This window comes from Porcisia hertigi, chromosome 31 (assembly GCF_017918235.1).
Source record: "Porcisia hertigi strain C119 chromosome 31, whole genome shotgun sequence".
In the NCBI taxonomy this organism is placed as follows: domain Eukaryota; phylum Euglenozoa; class Kinetoplastea; order Trypanosomatida; family Trypanosomatidae; genus Porcisia; species Porcisia hertigi.
The window spans coordinates 1,600,217-1,619,281 of record NC_090590.1 but is presented as its reverse complement, the minus strand read 5'-3'; the positions used below and the strand labels follow the sequence as shown (position 1 = coordinate 1,619,281).

The following is a 19,065-nucleotide window of genomic DNA, read 5'->3' as shown; positions in this document are numbered from 1 at the left end:
CGAAAAGATCGTCTATGAATTCCGCACCTTTTTTTTTTTTGAAGCGCTCATGTGCCTCTCAGTGAGGTGAATAAGTGCGGTGGACAATCGTGTGTCAGATTGTTCACTGGGGGGATTGTAGGATATACATATACATACATATATATAGATAGATAGATGTTCAAAGTACATATTTGTGCTAGTGCGTGTCTGTTGTTGTTGTTTTCTGATTTTGATGGCGTTTGCCGCTTCTTCTCTACCCTAGTGGGACGTCCATCTCAGTGTGTGATGCATGAATCTCAACGACCCTTGGTCCTACAAACACACATCCGCGTGTTTTTTTTTTACATGTATACGTACATGCGAATGTGTACGCATATATACATATATTTATATATATGTATGGTGTTGTAGTTTTTTTTGTTCTCAAAAATTAATCGGTGCATTGTATGGATGTTTCCCTGCTCCTGTTCCCACTGCAGTGTGGTGGACATCTTGCATTGAGGATGGTATGACATATGAAGGGTGAGCCTTCTTTTGTCAGATTCTGTACAGGTGTTCGTATGTGTATGTGTGTGTGTGTGTCTGGGGATGAAGTTGGTCCATGTGTTGGAGGATTGTTGGTCCATAGTTACTGTGTGTTTTTTTCCATATATCGGATCTCTTGTCGTTCCCCCCTTTCTCTCTCTCCCTTCCCTCCCTCCCTGCCTTCGGGTACACGTTCGAACGTCTTTTTTTCCTTCTTTTTTTTTAGCGCTTCCCCACTCCCCGAAAAACAAGCAAACAAAACACAACCAGGCAGGGCAACCTTTTTGAGAGGAGAATAATCCTCACACATTCAGGCGCTGCATGGTGCAACGTAAAGAATACAAACGGCACTCCAGGACACTTCCCTCTCCCCCTTTTTTTTTGCGGTACGCCTTCTCCCTCATTGTGTGAGTGTGCGTGCGTATGTCTTCCTAGACATACGTCCCACAAGGCTCGGCCGGCCACATGGCACCCCTCCCCGTGGAAGTACAGCGGTGGTGGTGGCAGAGATGATGGCGAACTGATTGCAGCTTTTTTGTTTGTATGCGCTCGCCTTCTCCGATGCCGTTGGTTGTTCCTCATTCGATCCCCCGTTTGAATTAGGAGCTCTGCTCCCCATGTTCAATCGCCTTCTGCTGCACATCCACCATCTCCTCTTTTCCTCCCACCCTCCGCCGCTGGACATACACACACACACACACCTGAGAAAAGATCTACAGTCAGAGTAATGCGGACAGCCACAAAGCGAAAGCGCTCGCACTCTGCGCCCGAGGCGAGCTCGAATCGTGCCGCAAAAAAAGGCACCACCACAACTCCGACTGCGCTAGCCTCTCCAGGATCGCCTCGAGCCTCGACGGCTGCGTCGGAGCTGACCGCAACGACTTCAGGTGCTGTCTCGCTGCCCAAGGATCGAGAGCGCTGCAGGGATGCCCTTCTCGTTGTGAGTACCTCCGACGCGGTCATGGCTGGTCTCGTGTACCGGAAAGAAAAATTTTATATGAAGTTTTCGGTGAAACGGCACGTGGGGCGCATAAACAGCGCTGCGGTCACGGAGCGCTACATTGCCAGCAGCGGCGTAGACGAGCGGGTGTTCCTCTTTACTAACAAAGCCGAGGAACGGCTGACGGCGGCGACACGCAAACGGATGCGCGAGTCGGGCGAGCCTCTCGCAGTGCGGCTGGCAGATTTAGGCAGCGTCGCGCCCCCGGCTGAGGTGACCGCGCTCGCGTTTGCGGACGGCTCCCAACGTCTCCTTTGTGGCTGCACAGATGGTCTGCTGATAATCTACCGTTGTCGAGACTGGTCCGTCAGCACCACCCTCACGGTGCATGAGAGAGCGGTTGTAGGGCTGGCTGTCCACCCTGGCAGCCATGGCAGCCTCGCCGTGACAATAGGTGAAGATCGCTTTGTTGCTGTGCTGGACCTGGTCAAGGGGAAGCTGCTGACGAAGTGGAAATATAATCCCTCACCTGCACTTCCTGAGAAGGCATCCTCAACATCTGAAGACTGCGCACGGGTCGAGTGCCAGAAGCCCTCTGCCTTCGCAACACCGCGTGAGGAGCCCATTGGTGTACTCTTCTCCCCAGAGGGCACACGGCTGATCATTTTTAGCCGCTTCTCGTTCGTTGTATATGAGGTGGCTGTACTCCAGCCAATCTGCAGCCTCCGCTACTCCCACCCGCAGCCATTGGATGAGATACACTGTTGCGCCTTCTTTTCTGAGACGGCACTCATCATTGGCACCGAGGCGGGTAAACTGACCGTGTGCCACCTTGAAGGGACCCCCGATAAGCCTGTACATTTGACGGCGCCCCTGTCCCCTGTCCCTGTAACGTATCCAAGAAGTCTGCACACCGAAGCGGAGGAGCTGCTGGCGGCGCCTGTGCGGGTAGAGGTGGAGACACGTCAGAAGAACCCCCTGCGGCATGTCAACCGCGTCAAAGCACTACAGGTTCAGGGGAGCACTGTCTTTTCCATCGATGCCAACGGTATTGTGATTGCGTGGCACGCGACAACCAAAGCAACGGACCCACTGAGTCTGCAATTTGTTGTGAGCGCCAACTGTCAAGGCCGTGTAAGGGATATGAAGCTCTATCCCCTTGGTGTGTAACTACGATGCAACTCATTGAGTGAAGGACTTTCGCTGCTTGAGTTGACACTAACGGAGCGCTAATTGACAAAGAAACAACTGAGTTGCGTGTGGATATATGTGTTCATGCAATTATATTTTTAAAAAATATTTGTGTGTCTCTCGTAGTTCCTTGCTCTTTGCAAAGTTCATTGAGTATTGATATAAAACCGGATTCCCTTGTACGTCTCCCCCTCTCCCCCCCTCCTCCCGGCTTAGGTGCACGTGAAGGAGAGAGGCACAAGAGCGCGCTCATGAGCTGAAGAACTAGACATATCAAAACTGATAGAGTCGCCATGTGAGCCGGCTCAACTCGATTCCCTCTCCCTCTCCCCCCCCCCTCCAGTAGGCTACCCGCGGTAGCGCTTGAATCTCTGAACATACTTCATGATGCCTTCGCCCTCGATCGAAGTATGGCGCTCCTCAGAGACTCTCTCCACTTTTTTTTTGTTTGGAGGGAGGGGCTGTGCTAAAACCTTCACTTTGATTCTGCTTTGATAATGTGCATTTTTTGGTGCTTCACTTCTTCCCTCCCCCCTCTCCTCCTCTTCTTCCTCCCTCCGCTTTTCCTGTTGACCTGACGGTCTTCGAGAACAGCCGAAATATATATATACATATATATATATATTTCTATGTCGCCAAGCCGTGTTGTGTGTTCTCCTCCCTCTTCGCAGCGATCAAACATATTTCCAGTTTTTATCTCACTCACGGAGACACACACACACGCACACTTTTGTTTCGGTAGTTAACGCCTTTTGCTGTTTTCTTCCTCTTGTTCTTCCCTCTGTTTTGATTTTGACGAACGTTTCCCCCCTTGCCCACCTCTTTCCCCCCGCCTTTCTTCTTCCCCCTTGCCCCACCACAGCCGCAAAAGGATTGCTTCGTGTACACACACACACACACCATCACTGACAGAAATCGGATACCGGCGCGATCAATGAAAAGGGGTGGAGATTTACAGTCCAACACGGCGGCAGCAGACCATGGTGACGGCTTTGACCTGAAGCGGGAGAGCAGCCTCCTGCCAGGTGAAGTGCGGACACCCACCATGATAGTGACGCTCTCTGAAGCCTGGGGTGAGAGTAGCGCGGATTGGGCAGCTCCAGGCAGCAGCTCTGTCTGGGAGGAGGATGCGCCAAGTCGGCACTCGGCACAGACTCCTCTCAGAGACTACGGCCACAGTGATGTGTGGGCCTCCGCGACTGGGTCCCCGCTACTGGGGGGGACTCTTGGCCACCAGGAGAACTTCACACATCCCGAGGCAGAGTGTGAGACCGCTATCCCAGAAACTGCCGAGTTAGCCGCCGCCACTCTCCAGGCGCTCGCTCCCGATGGACTCCTGAACGCGAACCCGCATGGAGCCTCTGTCCCTCTGCCGCAGCGACAGCTGATGCAGCCACGTTACTCCGCCGGTGTGAACTATCGCTACGAAAGCCGCTTCGGCACAGTCCACCAAGTGCCGCCTAAAACAGAGCCCGCCCAGTTCTTCCCACTTGTCGAGCAACAGAAACAGCAACAGCAACGACAGCAACAGCACCGATCACAACCGCAGATGTCTCAGCAGCGCCACTACTTCACCGTGCAGGAAGGCTCGGTTGCATCAATGGTAGCGCCTGGGGCTCTCGCTCCAGTCTCTCGAGGTGGCAAGCCCACAAGTAGCCCTGGCAATCACGCGCCGCTCCACAGCTCAGGCGGGATGTCGCATATGCCGCGTTTTGAGGATGAAGCGGTCGCGCACAGCATTATCGCTTCCGCTGGGTTGCCCTTGTCGATGCACTCGCTTGTCGAGTACATCCACAATGGTCAGCCACCAGTGCAGGCGCACGCCACTGAACTGGGCACAACTCAGAATGCACTGCGCAACTACCCAAACTTGAGTGAGTCGCCTGCCGAGGAGGAACCGTTTAACGGTCGCGGTGGTGCCGTTGGTCACCGCGGTGGTCACGCACAGCGTGGTGCCTACGGGAACACCTCACCGACCCCCTGGTCAGTGACCACCTCTTCATCGGTACAAGGCAATGAGTTTTCTGTGCGTGGTCACGATTCCTTTGGCGGTTATCGCCAAGGCCAGGCGCTGGCGCCCTCGTCCAACTACGGTGGTGGCTTCACTGTGTCTGCACACGACGGACCTTTGGATCCATCGAAGGCGTCGGCGCACCACAATTGCGGCGGGCACGGCAACGGTGTTGTCGGGAGCCACAAGAGCGAGAGTAAATACCTGAGCGACTTGTTGCACTTCCATGCCAACTTTTTCCCCCCACCACCACCACCGCGGGTTCCCAAGGAGGAACGGCGCAGCCGAGCAGAGTTGTGGTATCACTACGCAAGCAAGTGGGACATCACACACCGCCTCCCACCGCCACCGCGCACCCCACTGCCAGAGATGGAGCTCGAGTACCGCATGCGCCTGCCGCAGATGACCCGGGTGCCGTATCACGGGGACGGCTGGTTGCATATGAGCGAACGCTGGTTCGACATCACACAGCAGCTTTTCGACTTTCCCGATGAAAACATGGGCATCGAGGTAGACCTCAGCATCATTCTCCGGCATGCTGTGCTGAGCTAATGGGGGAATGAGTCATCGTCAGGGGCAATACGGTACACGCCGTCCGCTGGTGCTCAATGCGTACGTCTGAGTTTCATTGAGTCGGCTGTTTGCTCGTCTTGGACTTTGACTTTTTTTTTTTTCGAAGGGACGACATCTCGATATACGTCGAGGTAAACCTGAGCGGGACACGTGCACACTGAATGCTGGTGTTTTTTCCTTCTCTTTTTGCGTTTCTCTTTTTGTTGTTGATGCTCGACTACCGTCACACGCCTTGAATGCTCGTTAGGCTTTTTTTGTTGTTGCCTATTCTGCCGATACCCCTCTGTACCCCTCATATAATGGACGGATGTCTGATGGGTGGGAGTGACGCTCGGCGGTGTGTGTGTGCATGTGTGTGTGTGGCTCCATGACTCTGTGCCGATTTGCGCTTCGTGGCACGCAGAGTTGGATTTGATTTTCTCTAACTTTTAGAGCTCGTAAACAATTGATAACATTGAAAACTCCTCTCTGGCAAAAGGCTTCATGTTATCACCGAGTGCAGACTGTGTCGTCTTGCTCTGAAGACGCTGTGTGTAATTCTCTTCCCCCCCCCTCTCTCTCCCCTCGTCCGAGAAGGAATGTGAAGCAACGGCAGTCTCGGGATATATATATATATATATCTTTTAAAGAAGCCCTCGATACCTGGTGGTGGTGGTGGTGCTGTCCCCCCCCCCCCCCCCCCACTCCCCCCACTCCCTCTCCTCACACACGCCCTTGACCAGCGACACCAGCCCTGTGGCGGTTTTCATTTTGTATTTATATATTTGTAATTCCTTTGCTTCATTATTTTTTTTTTGCTTTTTTCCTTCGTATTGCCGCTTATTTTATTTGCCAAAAGGGAGAGGGGGGGGGGAGGAGGGAGAGACGAATGAAAATCCCTGAGTGTTTTGCTGATAAATTAACTCCGTTGTTGTGCTGAGTTGTGTTTTTTTTTTTTGATCATCGTTTCGATCTTTCCCTCTCTTTTTTTTTGTCTCCACATGCCCCCCTTCTGATCACAAGGAACATCCTAGCGTCCCGTATCAGTAAATACACCACTCACTATCTGGGGACGCAAAGCGGTCAACCCCCTCCCCCTCCCCTCCCCCCACACCGTGCACACACACACACACACACACACGCATTTGCTAACGCCGAGCCGCTCCTCTTGCCGCACATATGATGCTCTAAAGACGCAAAAGATTATCTGTGCCGTAGCGATGCTCTGCAATGGATGCCAGTAATGGTGTGCAGGGCATTGGTGCGTCGGGGTATCCCCGCGACAGTGAGGATGTGCGCGTCATTCACACGATCTCCGAGTTTTCAAGGTGACTTGAACGCATCACGCCTGTTACTGACTGTCTGCCTGCCGAGGGGGGCATAGGGGAAGGGAATGGGAAGGGATGGGGGGCCTGAGGCAATTCGAGACATGCACCGCGTGGTGACAGTACTTGTGGGGTTGGGCTGTGAGTGGTGGCCTCCGAAAATTCGGTAGAAGGCTTTAGGGAAGACTTTTTTGTTAGTAAATTAGCTCTGTTGCCATACCTCTAAGCGCATGTACGTGGCTTTTCAACGTGAAGCGAAGAGGCTGTGTAGGGGTTCGTTGGGAGAGAGGGGGTGAGGGAGAGTGCCGTCATGGTACTATTGTAGGGGCTGCAGTGTCAAAGTGTTTTGGTGCGCGAGTTTTTTTTTTTTTTAAAGATCGTGAACAAAACAGAAAAGTATTTTTGTTGTTGGTTTGCGTCTTATTGTTGTTTCTCCCCTTCTCGTCCTTTACGTATCCTGGTCAGCGGTGGGGATAGAGAAAAAGTCCGAGTGAGAGAAAAAAGAGGTGCCCCAGGTGGACGAGGGGGCGGGGGGACTTCTCTCTCTCTCCTTCTCCCCTCCACTTCTTTCCTAATTCAGAATTTTTTTTACACCTCATGTCTGTGTTTTTGTTGTTGTTGTTGTTGTGACTTTGCCTCAACATGTTGCGTTTTTTTTTTCCCACTCCTCCTCTCTTTTCCCCTTTCCGAAGGGGTCCTGCGGTGTGACACTACGGCTCCGTCTCGCCCTCCCCTCCTCCTCCTCCTCCTCCTCTCTCTCTCTTTTTTTTTCTCTATTTTGCTTTGCTTTGCTTTGCGTATGTGTGTGTCTCCTTTGCTATCGGATGATCAAGACGTGACGCTCATCAAGTCTTATGTGTGACACCCCACACTGTCCGGGTGTCGCAAAACCGCTCTCTTGGAAGGGGTGTATTGCAAACACCTGAGGAGCCGAATATCGGCTAGGGCCACGGGCAAAGTGTACTTGCCGGCGGTGCCACTTTTTTTCTGTACAGTTGGCCTCAGTCGTCTGTGTGTGTCTGTCCGCGGCGGCGGCGTTACTCCTTCACGGCGTGGCGTATCCTCTTGTTGGTCGCCTCTTTTGGTCCTGTGGTGTTCTTGATCAACAAGCCGCCTGGCGCGACGGCAGTGGGAATCGACTCACCCTTCATCTCCCCTCCTCCCTCCCTCCCTCATCATCATCCTCATCATCTGCCCCTCTTCTTTATTTCTTCGACTCACCCTTCTGCTTCCTTCCCCTCTCTTGTTTGGTCCATAAAAACGCGTTGAGGGTTTCAGAATACTCGCATACGAAGAGATGGATACACTCGTGTCTCTTGTGGAGTCAGTGGACTCGGTGGACGCACTTGATGTTACAGCGCTTGTACATGGGCTAAAGAACTTGGATGAGGTGCGGCACACTGCTGAGGTGCTACTGGATGCGTACAACAATCACAGCGGCACGAGCCGAGAAGTGCTTCAGAAGCAATGTGTAATGCGCAGCCTGGCAGAGGTCCTCGAGTACGTGCACACTCGTTACACACGCTCGACCGATGCGTCTGTAACTCCTGCAACTAGTATGTTCTGGCGCAACCAAACCCGCGAGAAAGCGGTCCCGGCCTCCGCCATCGACAGTCAATGGGCCTTCACCCCCGATGACTACCTACTATTGTCCATGTTTCTGAACGAGACGGCGACAACGACTGATGCCACCACCTTTGCATTCTGGAGTCGGGCCACCGTTGTGGTGTTCCCGCCGGCGACAGAGATTGTGTTTCCCTCTCTTGACACCAACCGCGTCTTGGCTGAGAAGGCTTGTGTTGATGGGGATGATGAGGCAGAGACGACGCGGGCTTCCCTGGAGTCAGAGCTGCACTCCTTGCGCGAGATTGTGGCGAAGCGGTTCACGACATCTGTGGATAGTCTTCGACGGGTCACATCATACGAGTACGCGCGGAGAAGCCTGCAGAGCAGCGTCTGGGCTCTTCTGGGTTCCTTGGCTGGTCACGGCTCCTCACCGGCAGGGGAGCGCGTTGTGCAGGAGTTGGAGGCCGCGGTCGAAGGCATGGTGCAGCCTTTGTTCGCCGCACTCCAGGAGCCCATACCGGGGTCGCACGGCAGAACGGCAGATGCCGTTGGTGTCGTGATGAGTGGTGGTGGCGGTTCTCGGTCTGGCAAAAAAGCCTCACCGATCCTACTCACGGCTCTTCTGCAGGAGGTCGAAGATGTCCTGTGGGCGATTTCACATATTGCCGTTTCTTCTTCGTCCGCCACGGCGCTGCAGGCCTCCAACTCGCATGAGCTGCTTTGCTCACGGGCTGCCGCTTTCGTTGTGGAACTGCTGCTCAAGTTTGCGCAGCAGTACATCGCTCTCCAACAGCACCATCAAATGGAGTCGATGGAGAGGGAGGGCGCCGGTTGTGACGACGACGTTCGTGGCACCTCGAGGGGTGCCAAAAAAGACGTCTTCCGTGTGTACCACGTCCAGCGCAGCGTGCAGCGGGTGTTGAGCGTGGGATTGCGCCTTCGTCACGTGACACCCGTGACGGGCAGGGGAGGCGGGGGGACAGAGGTATGCCTTGTGAGCGACGCGGCGTTCAGTGCTCTGCAGGCGGCTCTCTCTGCCTTTGGCGGTGCTGTCTTTGTCGTCGATCCCGTAAGCCAAGCCACGATGGAGGAGGACAGCGATCACCACGGGACGCCAACAGTCGATGGTGAGGATAGGACTCCTCTGTCCGCGTGGGGCGCCGAGAGCGGTGATGCAGGCCGCCTTCGCGAGTGTCGTCGTGTTCTCGCACCGCCGCATCACCTCACCACGAGTGGAGTGATGGCCGGTGGCGGCGGGGACGGCGACTACGACTTTTTTAACGAGGAAGACAGCGGGGCGCTGCTCGGTCGGCGCGAAGCGTATCTGAAAACTTCTCTTGGGCCTGTGACGGCATCTGCATTGGTGGACATGGTCATGCTGACCGTCTCACACATGGACTTCCTCAGCGAGGACGCTATCCAGGACTTGCATCGTCGAGGTCTGGAGCAGATGCAGCTCGCCGCCGCCTACCAGGCTCAAAAAGAAGAGGTGGAGAAGCTGCGCCAGATGGAGCGCCAGGGTGTGGAAGCCATTCCGGCTGGGAAGCTGATTGAGCACGTAAAAGATAGCGCGGCCTTGCACACACGCGGCATGCAGATCCTCCGCAAGGTCTCCGCCCGCTCGCGACTAGAGCGGGCCGCCTTCACCTCCGTGCTGGGCGCGTATCAGCACGTGCGCGGCGAGGCCGAGGCGCGTGTCCGACTCACGCAGGCCCTCATCTCGCGTTGCCTCGTGCAGATGCCTTTGTCACTGGCTGACAGCGCCATGGATGAGCTTCTCCTTCATCTTCGGAGGGAACTGACGCGAGCCCAGGCGCAGCGAGAAACCGCAGCGAACGGCACAGGGGTCACGACCACTGCAAACCTGAACGCCGACCTGGCCCCTCTATTTCTCGCGAGCTCTTACTACCAGCTTACACTACAGGTTCTGTTCATGTACTTCGCCACGCAGGCCCCAATGCACGAGCGGAGCGCCACCTGGAATAGTGCTCTTCTCATCGGTGGAGGCGCGTCAGCAGTGCACGGGGAGGACGATGTCGCAGGCTTGGACGACGTCGGCGCGGGCGCTGGCAGTGAAATTATGCACTCCGAAGCTGGCTTCTCGATTGAGGTTGACAGCCCCATCGCCTTCCTGTACGATGACGATGTTTACCGTGCCAGCCAGTACATTGGTCGGAAACGGTCTCGGGACGATCCGGAGGCGGGAGGGGGCGCCGGGGACGAGGATGCTGCGGCTCCTGCTCGTCTGAGCACCGAAAGGCAAGAGTTCGGCTTCTTGAACGACACCATCACCGCCCCGTCGACCTACAGTCATATGCTGTGTCGCGTTCTGGAGCTGATCCGGACCGCAAGGCTGAACCTAGTTCTGCTCGATGTCCTGCTACAGGCGCCAGTGCTCACTCGGTATGTGTGGCATCACCTCTACAAGAATTTCTGTCTCTCGGCTGACAAAGCGAGTTGCGTGATTGGAATGTGGCTCTTGCGGAACCTGGCGGTGCGGCGACCCGTATATCGCACCTGTGCCGTGAACATTTTGCTGCAACTGTGTCTCAGCACGCACGACTACGCGCGCCGCTTCGCCATCAAAGAGATCGACCAACTACTCTCAACCACCACTCCTCAAGGGACACCGGTCCTAGACCAAACGGCAGAGGGACATCTTCTCCGGTATGCGAAGAAGCAGATCTTTGCCATTCCAGCCTATCACCGCTCTTCATCCTCGAAGCTGAAGCGCACCCATGACGGTGGGGACGCTGGGAACACGGACGAGGCGGCGGCACTCGCAGGCGATACAGACGAAGCCACAGCAAAAGACCGTGTGCGCATGTCTGCTGTACTGAACCGGCGCCTCGGCCTCTTTTTGATGCTCTGCGCTCGCCAGCCTCGCGAGCTGTTCCCTGCCTTACTCGAAGTTTTCCAGCAGTGTGTCGAGCGTGACAACATCCTCATGATGCAGCTCCTGCCAGAGAATGCCGACTTGCGTCGCATGATGCAGCATCTTCTCAAGACAGACACCTTCAGCTTTGTAACCGATGTGATGCCGCTGCTGCGCAAACGTTGCCGCGAGGCGCGATCTCTTGTCCAGTCGATGTTGTGGGCGGTGCGGGAGCAGATCGGTGTCATGGCGCAGGAACTTACCTCGGCGGCCAACGGCACGGCGCCATCCGCTGACCGAACGGATGCTGCGAAACCGGCATCTTCGATCGCCACTCTGGAGGCGCTGCGCAACATCAGCAACGCTATTGTGGGCCACGCAAAGGCAATGTACGAGCTCAGCGGTATTCCACTGGGCACCTCCGCCGAATCCGTCTCGCTGCTTGATATTCGATACGTTGCACCATTTCTCAGCTTTCTGTCTGCAGCAGAGCTGAAGCAGACCTACCTCAATTCTTTTCTGCTGTTTGTTCAGGTACAGCTGCAGTTCCAGCGCCACTACCATACTGCGTTCCACCGGCTCTCCGCGAAGGAACGGACGTATGTGCTAGATGCGACGGAGCTGCACGCTTTTGAGGTCCAGGTGCTGCGTGAAGTGTTTGTCAAGTGCCCAGTCTCCTTCCAAGACGGTGTGCCGCGTGGCCTGACACGTGTTGACTTCTTCGTGTACCTGCATCGGGCCCCGCAGGAAAGCCAGTCGCGGCTCGCCTCCTCGACTCTCCCCAACCCGTTGCACGGCGACGCACTGGGCAGCACGACTGGCGGTGTTCTTGACGGTGCGTACAGTGACATGGAGCCGTCTGCGGGTGCGGAAAATGAGAAGAAAAAAGCCGACGCGTTGCCACCGATCAGTGTGGGCACCACGAAGGAGGTGGTGAACCTCTGCTTCGAGCTGACGCGCAGTTTTGACAACAAGACCGTGGAGAAGCTGTACGGTCCACCCGAGGTGCAGAAGGCGTTACTGGAGCTCGTGCACCCACCGCCTGTCCCCTCGCAGCTCATGGCTACTGTGCTGCAGGCAGCCACGCTGTTTCTGCGGAGCCGCTATGTAGAATTCATCACTTTTGTCGTTCAGACCATTTTGACGCCTCTCGAGCGGGCCTCCGTCTGGGACACGGACCCGCAGCTGTGGAAAGGGGTTATCCTCTTCACAGAACGCTATTATCGAGAGTGCAGTAACTTCTTTGTGAACTTGCCAGATCAGGTCTTGACACAGGCGCTGCGAGAGCACCCGCAGCTGTGCGAGTACTTCAAGGAAGAGCATGGCAACAACGCCGCCTTCATGCACATCCTCGGAAGCCTGTGAGTGTGTATGGAATTGTCCAAGAGGAGGAAGGGGGAAGTCCTGGGTAAGGTAAAGTCTGTCGGTGCCCCTGTCACCCTCCCCTCTCTCTTCTTCCCTCCCACTCCTTCTTTTCTCCTCCTTCTGGCGTTGGTGGTCGTGTCGACAGGCTGGTGAGCGGCACGCATGACGAATTAACGTAGAAAAAAAACGCGTGCATAATCGATGATGATGGAGGGGGGGGGAGGGAGGGATGTTATTAACGTAATGATGCCTGGTGTGCTCGTTTGTTGTGCATGTGTGGCGCCGTTGTGCCATTCGAGAGTGTGTCATGCATTTTGTTTTTATTATATTTTGATAGAAAAGTCGCCCCCCCCCCTCCCCTCCCCACTCTCTCACCCGAAAGACGATGACACGCGGGCGGGTTGGATATTCGATTCGTCAAAGAAGAACAACCAAAAGCCACTCGTGGCCTATGCAACCACCGTTGTTCCTCGCTGCCTACGGGTAGCTCTGCTTGCATGCAACAGAAATCGGTGCGCGATGCATGCGGCGGGATGGGGAAAAAACAAAAACGAATTCTCCTCTTCTTGAGATTGCCGAACTTGAGTGAGGACCTGGAGTGGACTGTGGGGTGGGGGGGGAGGGGCTCATCGCCGTACAGTTGCACCAAGTTTTGTATTCTTCACCCCCTGGACACCTCCTTATACGTATATCGACATGGCCCACTTCGCACTCTAAACATATCTTTGCAACACCCACCGTTTCCCTCAGCGGTACATTTACGTGGACATTTTCGAGGAAAAAGAAAGAAAAACACCACCCGAACTCCTCAATTCGACCGCCACAATTTCTTGTCTACGTTGCACAAACATCTCCACCTCCCATGCCCTCACCTTCACCCCCCTCCCACCCCCCACCCCACCAGTCATGAAGTCCGATCACGAATTTCTGCCATTTCTCAACAGCTGGGCGCTTTTATTTGTCGTGATGGCATTCGGCTTTTACTGGGCAAAGGTCAACCACATTGACCCGAAACTGAAGCATCTCCAGGAAGGTGCAGTGTCGGATGAGCGATCCAACGGCAATGACGAGAGGAAAGTAGTGGGAGGGGCGATTCAAAGGGTATAGAGTACACTGGAGGGGGGGGGGGTGGGGGGGGAAGGCACAGCGATTGTGTCTGAGAATCTGTGAATGAAGAGGCACGCGCAGGTAGACTACTGGACGTGACTCTCCTACACAGATGCGTGGTACCCTATATCCTGCAATGAAAGTACCCCCCTTCCCTGCACCCTGCCTCGAGTACAGGAATCCTCTGGCTGCTCTGCCGTCATTCAATTTCGGAGTTCATGAGAAGAGCTCGTTCTACTAGGAGCACATCAAGAATATACACGACCGGTATATATATTATTTATATAATATATATACGCGCAGAGAGGGGCCACAGCTAACCGCCCTTGCTCCTCCTTTCTCCTCCTTCCCCCCCCCCCCCCCCCCCCCCCCAGCAGAGCCTATGCTTAAACGAGGAGGTGTAGGGACACTATTTGCACTGCCTCCAATACATCGAATTCAACAAAACTAAACAGCGGGGTTGAAGCGGAGAAGTCTTCGGCCGCCTCGCCCTGCAGTGCACCATGGGTTTGGGGTAGGGCGCTGAGCTTACCAACACGGTGCAGTAGTGCATCTTTCCCATGATTTGCATGGAGGCACATCATTTTTACTTCGCCTGCCGGTACCCCACTTACGTATGTTGCTCCCCCCCCCCTGTGGCGGGGGCGGTGTCTCAACATTCCTACTTGTTCTTTCTCCTCCTGTTATCTCTGGCGCCCCAGGCAACACCAACCGCCCCCTTTTTTTGCCCCCACCATACACGATTGAAGGATTCATTTGTTGGATCCGATTGACTGAACCGCCTCTAAAACACCGGCTGTCGCGTGTCTTGCGCGTTGTTGGGCTTCCAAGGTGAGTATTAGTAAATATATATATGTGCATTTATATATTTATATGTGTATGTATTTGTACATGAGTTTGTGCGTGTAGAAGTCAGAGAGGTTCAACCTGTACGTTTAGTCTCTTTTTTTTTGGTATTTGGGGAGAGGTGTGGAGAGGGAAAGAATGGAGGGATCCCAAATGCCGCCTCCCAGCACACAGAGCAGCAATGCTGGCGTTGTGGTGGTGCTGGTTTTCTTTTCAGGCATGGTTGTGGGGTTTGCGGCTATCGTCCTCCGCGCCTACCGCTCAGCCGCGAGCGCGGCTTCCGCATTCGAAAGCCAAGCAACACACTGGCGCACCGCCGCACAAGAGGAGCTGCAGCGCTATATCGAACGCCTCCCAGAGGCACTACCGGCACCTTCCTCGTCGCGGAGTCGGTGCCCCGCTTTGGGGAACGCGTTGATCCGTGATGAGTCACTGTGGCACCGGCTGCAAAAGTACCTCGTTGCCGTCGATGTCTCCAGAATCTGTATACCTGTGTGCAGTGAGCCTACGACTACCCCACGCGAAGGACCAGGCCACGCAGCCCTGGAGCCAGATAGCGCCGTACCGCCAAGTTATTCAGGGCTTCCGAATGACGTGGTGAAGAAAGCCCTCAATCAGGGTGGATTCGTGATTGTGGACTGCTGCCAGATGGAGGGGGCAGGGCTCCAAAGCGATGGCTCATGCGGCTGCTCGACCTCCCCCCATGCAGTGGAAGAACGTGAGTCGGCATGTAGGATTGTCGCTCCCAATCACCTCAAGTCTCCCGATACGTGTGTATACATCTACACGCCAAGCCCAGCCCCCTATGGCGAGTCGCAGTACATTCGTGAGCACGTAACTTAATGTACCACCTGGTTTTCAGCTACACTACCAATGAGTGTGTGTGTGTGTGTGTGTGTGTGTGTGTGTGTCTACGGGTGCGCCAGGGTCCTCCTGAAGGGAGTGAGGATCATAGGGAGCGGAGCGCGGCGTGCGGTGCTCTTGATGGTGTTGCTGCTGTGTGCGTCACAAGCTCTGTTCTTTCTGAAAGGGGGAAAAATTTACGAGGCTCGTGCTTTGTTGACCTCTGAATACATGTGGTGATGTCTGGTCAAGTCTCCGCTCTTTCTCTCTCCGCCCCCACCCCATTGAAAGCACGGTTTCTGCAGGTGCGTGTTTATATGAGGGGTGAGCCCGGGACAGGGCGGGACGACACTGGGAGGCCAATTCGATGTTTGCCCTTGATTCTTCACGTTCCCTTTTTTTGTTTCGTTTCCCTCACAGAGAAACATGAGCTTGTCCTTTATCATTTTGTTTTTGTACTTCTGTTCTCTTTTTTCTCTTTCCCCAATCGGGGAGGAGGGGGGCGGCGGCGCGTTCTACTCTGTGTCTGTGGCATTGGACCGGTGTCCGCCTGTTATATGAGTTTTTTGCTCTTATCATCCCAAATTTGTTTTTTTTCATTTGCTTTGCAGCATCTGCATTCTTCGCCCGTCTTTCCCTACCACACCCCTCCTGGACGAGTGGGCTTGACAGTCGTCGATTGCGTTGCAAATGCGTCTGCGTATCTTACATCGTTGCTTTATATTGTCTGAGTTGTGTGTCTGTGTGTGTTCCCTTGGAGAGAGGGAGGCGGGGGCCTTCCCGCGCTGCACGGTGGTGCCACCCCAGAGGAAACCGGAACCTCTACCAGAAGAGCTGCGTTGAGGTGTAGTCCCACTTAGCCGGCAGTCCGCAACGTACACACGTTTTCAAATCTATTTTTACTTCTTTCCCCCTCTCCTCTTCCACATAGCAAAAGTGACCCGTTGTTGGCCCTCTATCATCTGTGTTTAAAACCGCTCTCTTTATTGTATCGCGTTTTTTCCTCGCGTTTTCGCCCCCTTTTGAGAGCCTCACAAGTCGATGCCGGCGCGGAGGAGGGCCGTTCTGACTTGGACGACCAATCCTTCGAGGAAAAATCGGTGGGGGAGAGAGAAAGGGGTGAGTAAACACCTTAGCGTACCTCCAACACCGAAGACAGCGGCTATTTTTCTTGCGGAAAGGAGAACACAGGGGTATGGCATGTCCTCTGAAGAAGGAGAGGGGGGTCACACCTGCCTAGGCCCGAGGATTCCCTGTTTTCTGTTTTTTTTTAGTTGCGGATTCACCCCGCGCGCGTGTCTCTCTCTCTCGTCGCCTTTGAGCCAGAGCGTGCTACAGTTATGCCCTCCTCCTCCTCCTCCTCCCTCTGCCTATGTGCGTACGTATTCGAGGCGGGAATCGTGATGTAGTTGTTTTTGATTCTTCTGACGGTGCGGATCGAATTTATTTCTTTTTCTCGTCTCCCCCTCTCCCGCTCCAGCTGCCTATTTCGTAGAGATCTCCCCCAGTCTGTGTCTCTTTTGATTGGGAGAGGGGGAGGGAAGGAGGGAATCCACCGCTGTTTGGGTCCTGGACTCGGTTACCCCCTGCCCAACTTCTCCTCCGAATGCTTTTTTTTTCTGCCTACAGAGATGAAGTGGCCAATGGGCTTTGCACAGCTTTCATTATGTGGCGATCACTACTTGTCGTGGGTTTATATGCTTGTCTCCCTTTCCGTTACCACCCCTCCCCTCCTCCCCCAACAGTCTACGCTTTGTGCTCTCATGTAGGGGTCTGTGTACGCTTATAAATATATCTATTTATATATATTTATTTATATTCATATATATGTGTGATTTGTTTTTTCCAAAGTGGCTTCAATCCGCAACAGGCCGGTTTTGTCTCTCAACTTTTCTCCAACCACATTCATTATGGATGGCAAATATATGTTGTGTGAATCATGAGGGTTGTTGCCACCTCCGTTCCCCGGAGGTGGTCTGCACGTCTCTCTCTCTCTCCTACCAGAAGAGTGGGGAAGAAGGAGAAGCGCAGAATTCGAAGAGTTACCCCGATCCTCTCCGATAGAAGGGCATTCCGTGAAGATGGATGCCCAAATTCAAAGCGGAACGAAGTACCCAAAGGGGATTTTTTCTTCCACCTCTTTTACCCCCCCCCCCAACCCACCCATTCTTTCTCCTCCTCCGCCCCCCCTTCCCAATCTAATGTGAGACCCACCGTTCGACTGTGGAATGTGAATCTGTGATTTTTGTGGCGCCACGCCTCACCGCCGCGATTACATGCGAAAATATTTAACAGTGCCTCTCGTGATGTGTTTTTTATCCATTAGTTTGACCCTATATTCGAAAAAACGAAAGGAAAAAAACATCATCAACAGATTGATTAGAGTGTCTCCTGTCTGCTTGGCATGGTGTGTCGTGTGATGGTGATCCATGTGTGCGACTCAGTCAAGGTGAGGATGACTCAGTCTGCGGGGATATCAACGCCTCCACAGGAGTAGTAGTATGTATATGCGGTGATTCGACCCCCCCCTCCCCCACACACACACACTTTTTTTTTCTTTTTTTTTTCTGTCGTCCCATCTCATGTAGTTGTGAGTAATGCGCGCGTGGGGATATTTGCTCGTACTCTGCAAGGGAATTAGATAACCACACGGCAGTGGAGCGAGAGAGGGCGGGATAGGGGGGTCTCTGGTGTCCACGCGTGTACCGCCGTTTTGAAATCAAGACGCACCGGCACTGAGTCCAACACGGCTGTTTACTTTCTTCTGTCCACCGCTAATATATTTTTTCTTGCGTTTCGAGACTTTTTTTTTGTTTCCTCCGATGCCAAAAAAAAAAGAAAAAGAAAAGCAGTAATTGGGCCAGGTGTTACTCTACTCTGCCAAACCACCTGTGACAAAATCTATCGGGTCGTGTGAAACAGCCGTGGTAGAGCGTTGTATGAATGCCAAAGTAAACCTCCGTGTGGCGACTCTGCTTGGAGCTGCACCCACTTCTTGAGAGGCGAGCTTCGAATCTGGACTCCCACTAAGACGCGGGTGTCATGCGGAGCATCGGTCGGTGTGGCCCAGCCTCTACACCAACAGTCACCTAGGACTGCGTGTGATCTGAACGAATGTCATTCACACTTTGTTCACCTCGTGCATCGCATAGCCCTGTGCGGTGGATTGCTTGCATAAGCGTCGTGATCCTCACATGTGAGCATGCCGCTTCCACAAGGGTGATGCAAGTACCGTGTTCCGATCTCAATCCCACCGCTTAATATATGTAGTGTTGCACTCTCTCTAACGACGTCGTTTCTTTTTTTTTTTATCGCAGTGTTCGCTTCATCGGGGAGATTTTTGAAGCTCATCACCCCCCTCCCCCCCCCAAATCCGTATTTTTCATGTATAGAGGGTCCAACTCGTCTATCATCTCACCGGCGCTTCGGGGGCTCTTCACCCCGTACGTGAGCAGTATTACAAAGAGATTTCATCTTTTTCTGTTTGTTTTCAAATCACAAAAAAACGCTGCTGGAGCAAAGACCAGCTGCTTCTACCACGCGGACATTTCTCGGTACCCACGAAGACCGGCTGCATTACATCCACCCATTCTCCCCTCTTGCAGTGGTTGTTTGTTGTCGAAGCTAAAGCTTCGCACTCTAAAAAAAACACGCACACGAACGTTGATGCCTTGGTGCAGCGGCTTTTTCGAGCCTCATGGTCAAACATCAAAATAGTGGACCTGTGATGACGCCCATTCTATGGCACACACACACAGCTTCTGTGGACTCCCCTTACTCTCACTACATATCGTGCTGAAGGTGGGTGGGTGGGTGGGCGGTGGCACGGATGAACCTATTCGTCACGGAACGCTGTAGAGGAGGGGAAAAAAGATGCTTGACAGTCCCGAATCCTCGTTCTCTCGTTCTCCATGTGGAGTATCTCATGAAGACGGGG

The 19,065-nt window shown here is 54.0% G+C and overlaps 4 protein-coding genes across 4 annotated transcripts; all 4 read left to right on the top strand.

Annotated features, from left to right (window-relative positions):
* Nucleotides 1–1,234: 1,234 nt before the first annotated feature.
* JKF63_03953 (uncharacterized protein) lies at nucleotides 1,235–2,617 on the top strand (the record flags this gene model as incomplete). Its single annotated transcript, XM_067899949.1, has 1 exon — nucleotides 1,235–2,617. The coding sequence occupies one exon, from the start codon at nucleotides 1,235–1,237 to the stop codon at nucleotides 2,615–2,617; it is 1,383 nt and encodes a 460-aa protein (XP_067755155.1).
* Nucleotides 2,618–3,572: 955 nt separating this feature from the next.
* Nucleotides 3,573–5,201, top strand: JKF63_03952 (uncharacterized protein; the record flags this gene model as incomplete). The annotated part of the gene is made up of 1 exon (XM_067899948.1): nucleotides 3,573–5,201. One exon carries the CDS (start codon nucleotides 3,573–3,575, stop codon nucleotides 5,199–5,201), a length of 1,629 nt encoding a protein of 542 aa, XP_067755154.1.
* Nucleotides 5,202–7,823: 2,622 nt separating this feature from the next.
* Nucleotides 7,824–12,332, top strand: JKF63_03951 (uncharacterized protein; the record flags this gene model as incomplete). Its single annotated transcript, XM_067899947.1, has 1 exon — nucleotides 7,824–12,332. One exon carries the CDS (start codon nucleotides 7,824–7,826, stop codon nucleotides 12,330–12,332), a length of 4,509 nt encoding a protein of 1,502 aa, XP_067755153.1.
* A 2,172-nt stretch (nucleotides 12,333–14,504) lies between these two features.
* JKF63_03950 (uncharacterized protein) lies at nucleotides 14,505–15,128 on the top strand (the record flags this gene model as incomplete). The annotated part of the gene is made up of 1 exon (XM_067899946.1): nucleotides 14,505–15,128. One exon carries the CDS (start codon nucleotides 14,505–14,507, stop codon nucleotides 15,126–15,128), a length of 624 nt encoding a protein of 207 aa, XP_067755152.1.
* Between the last annotated feature and the right edge of the window lie 3,937 nt (nucleotides 15,129–19,065).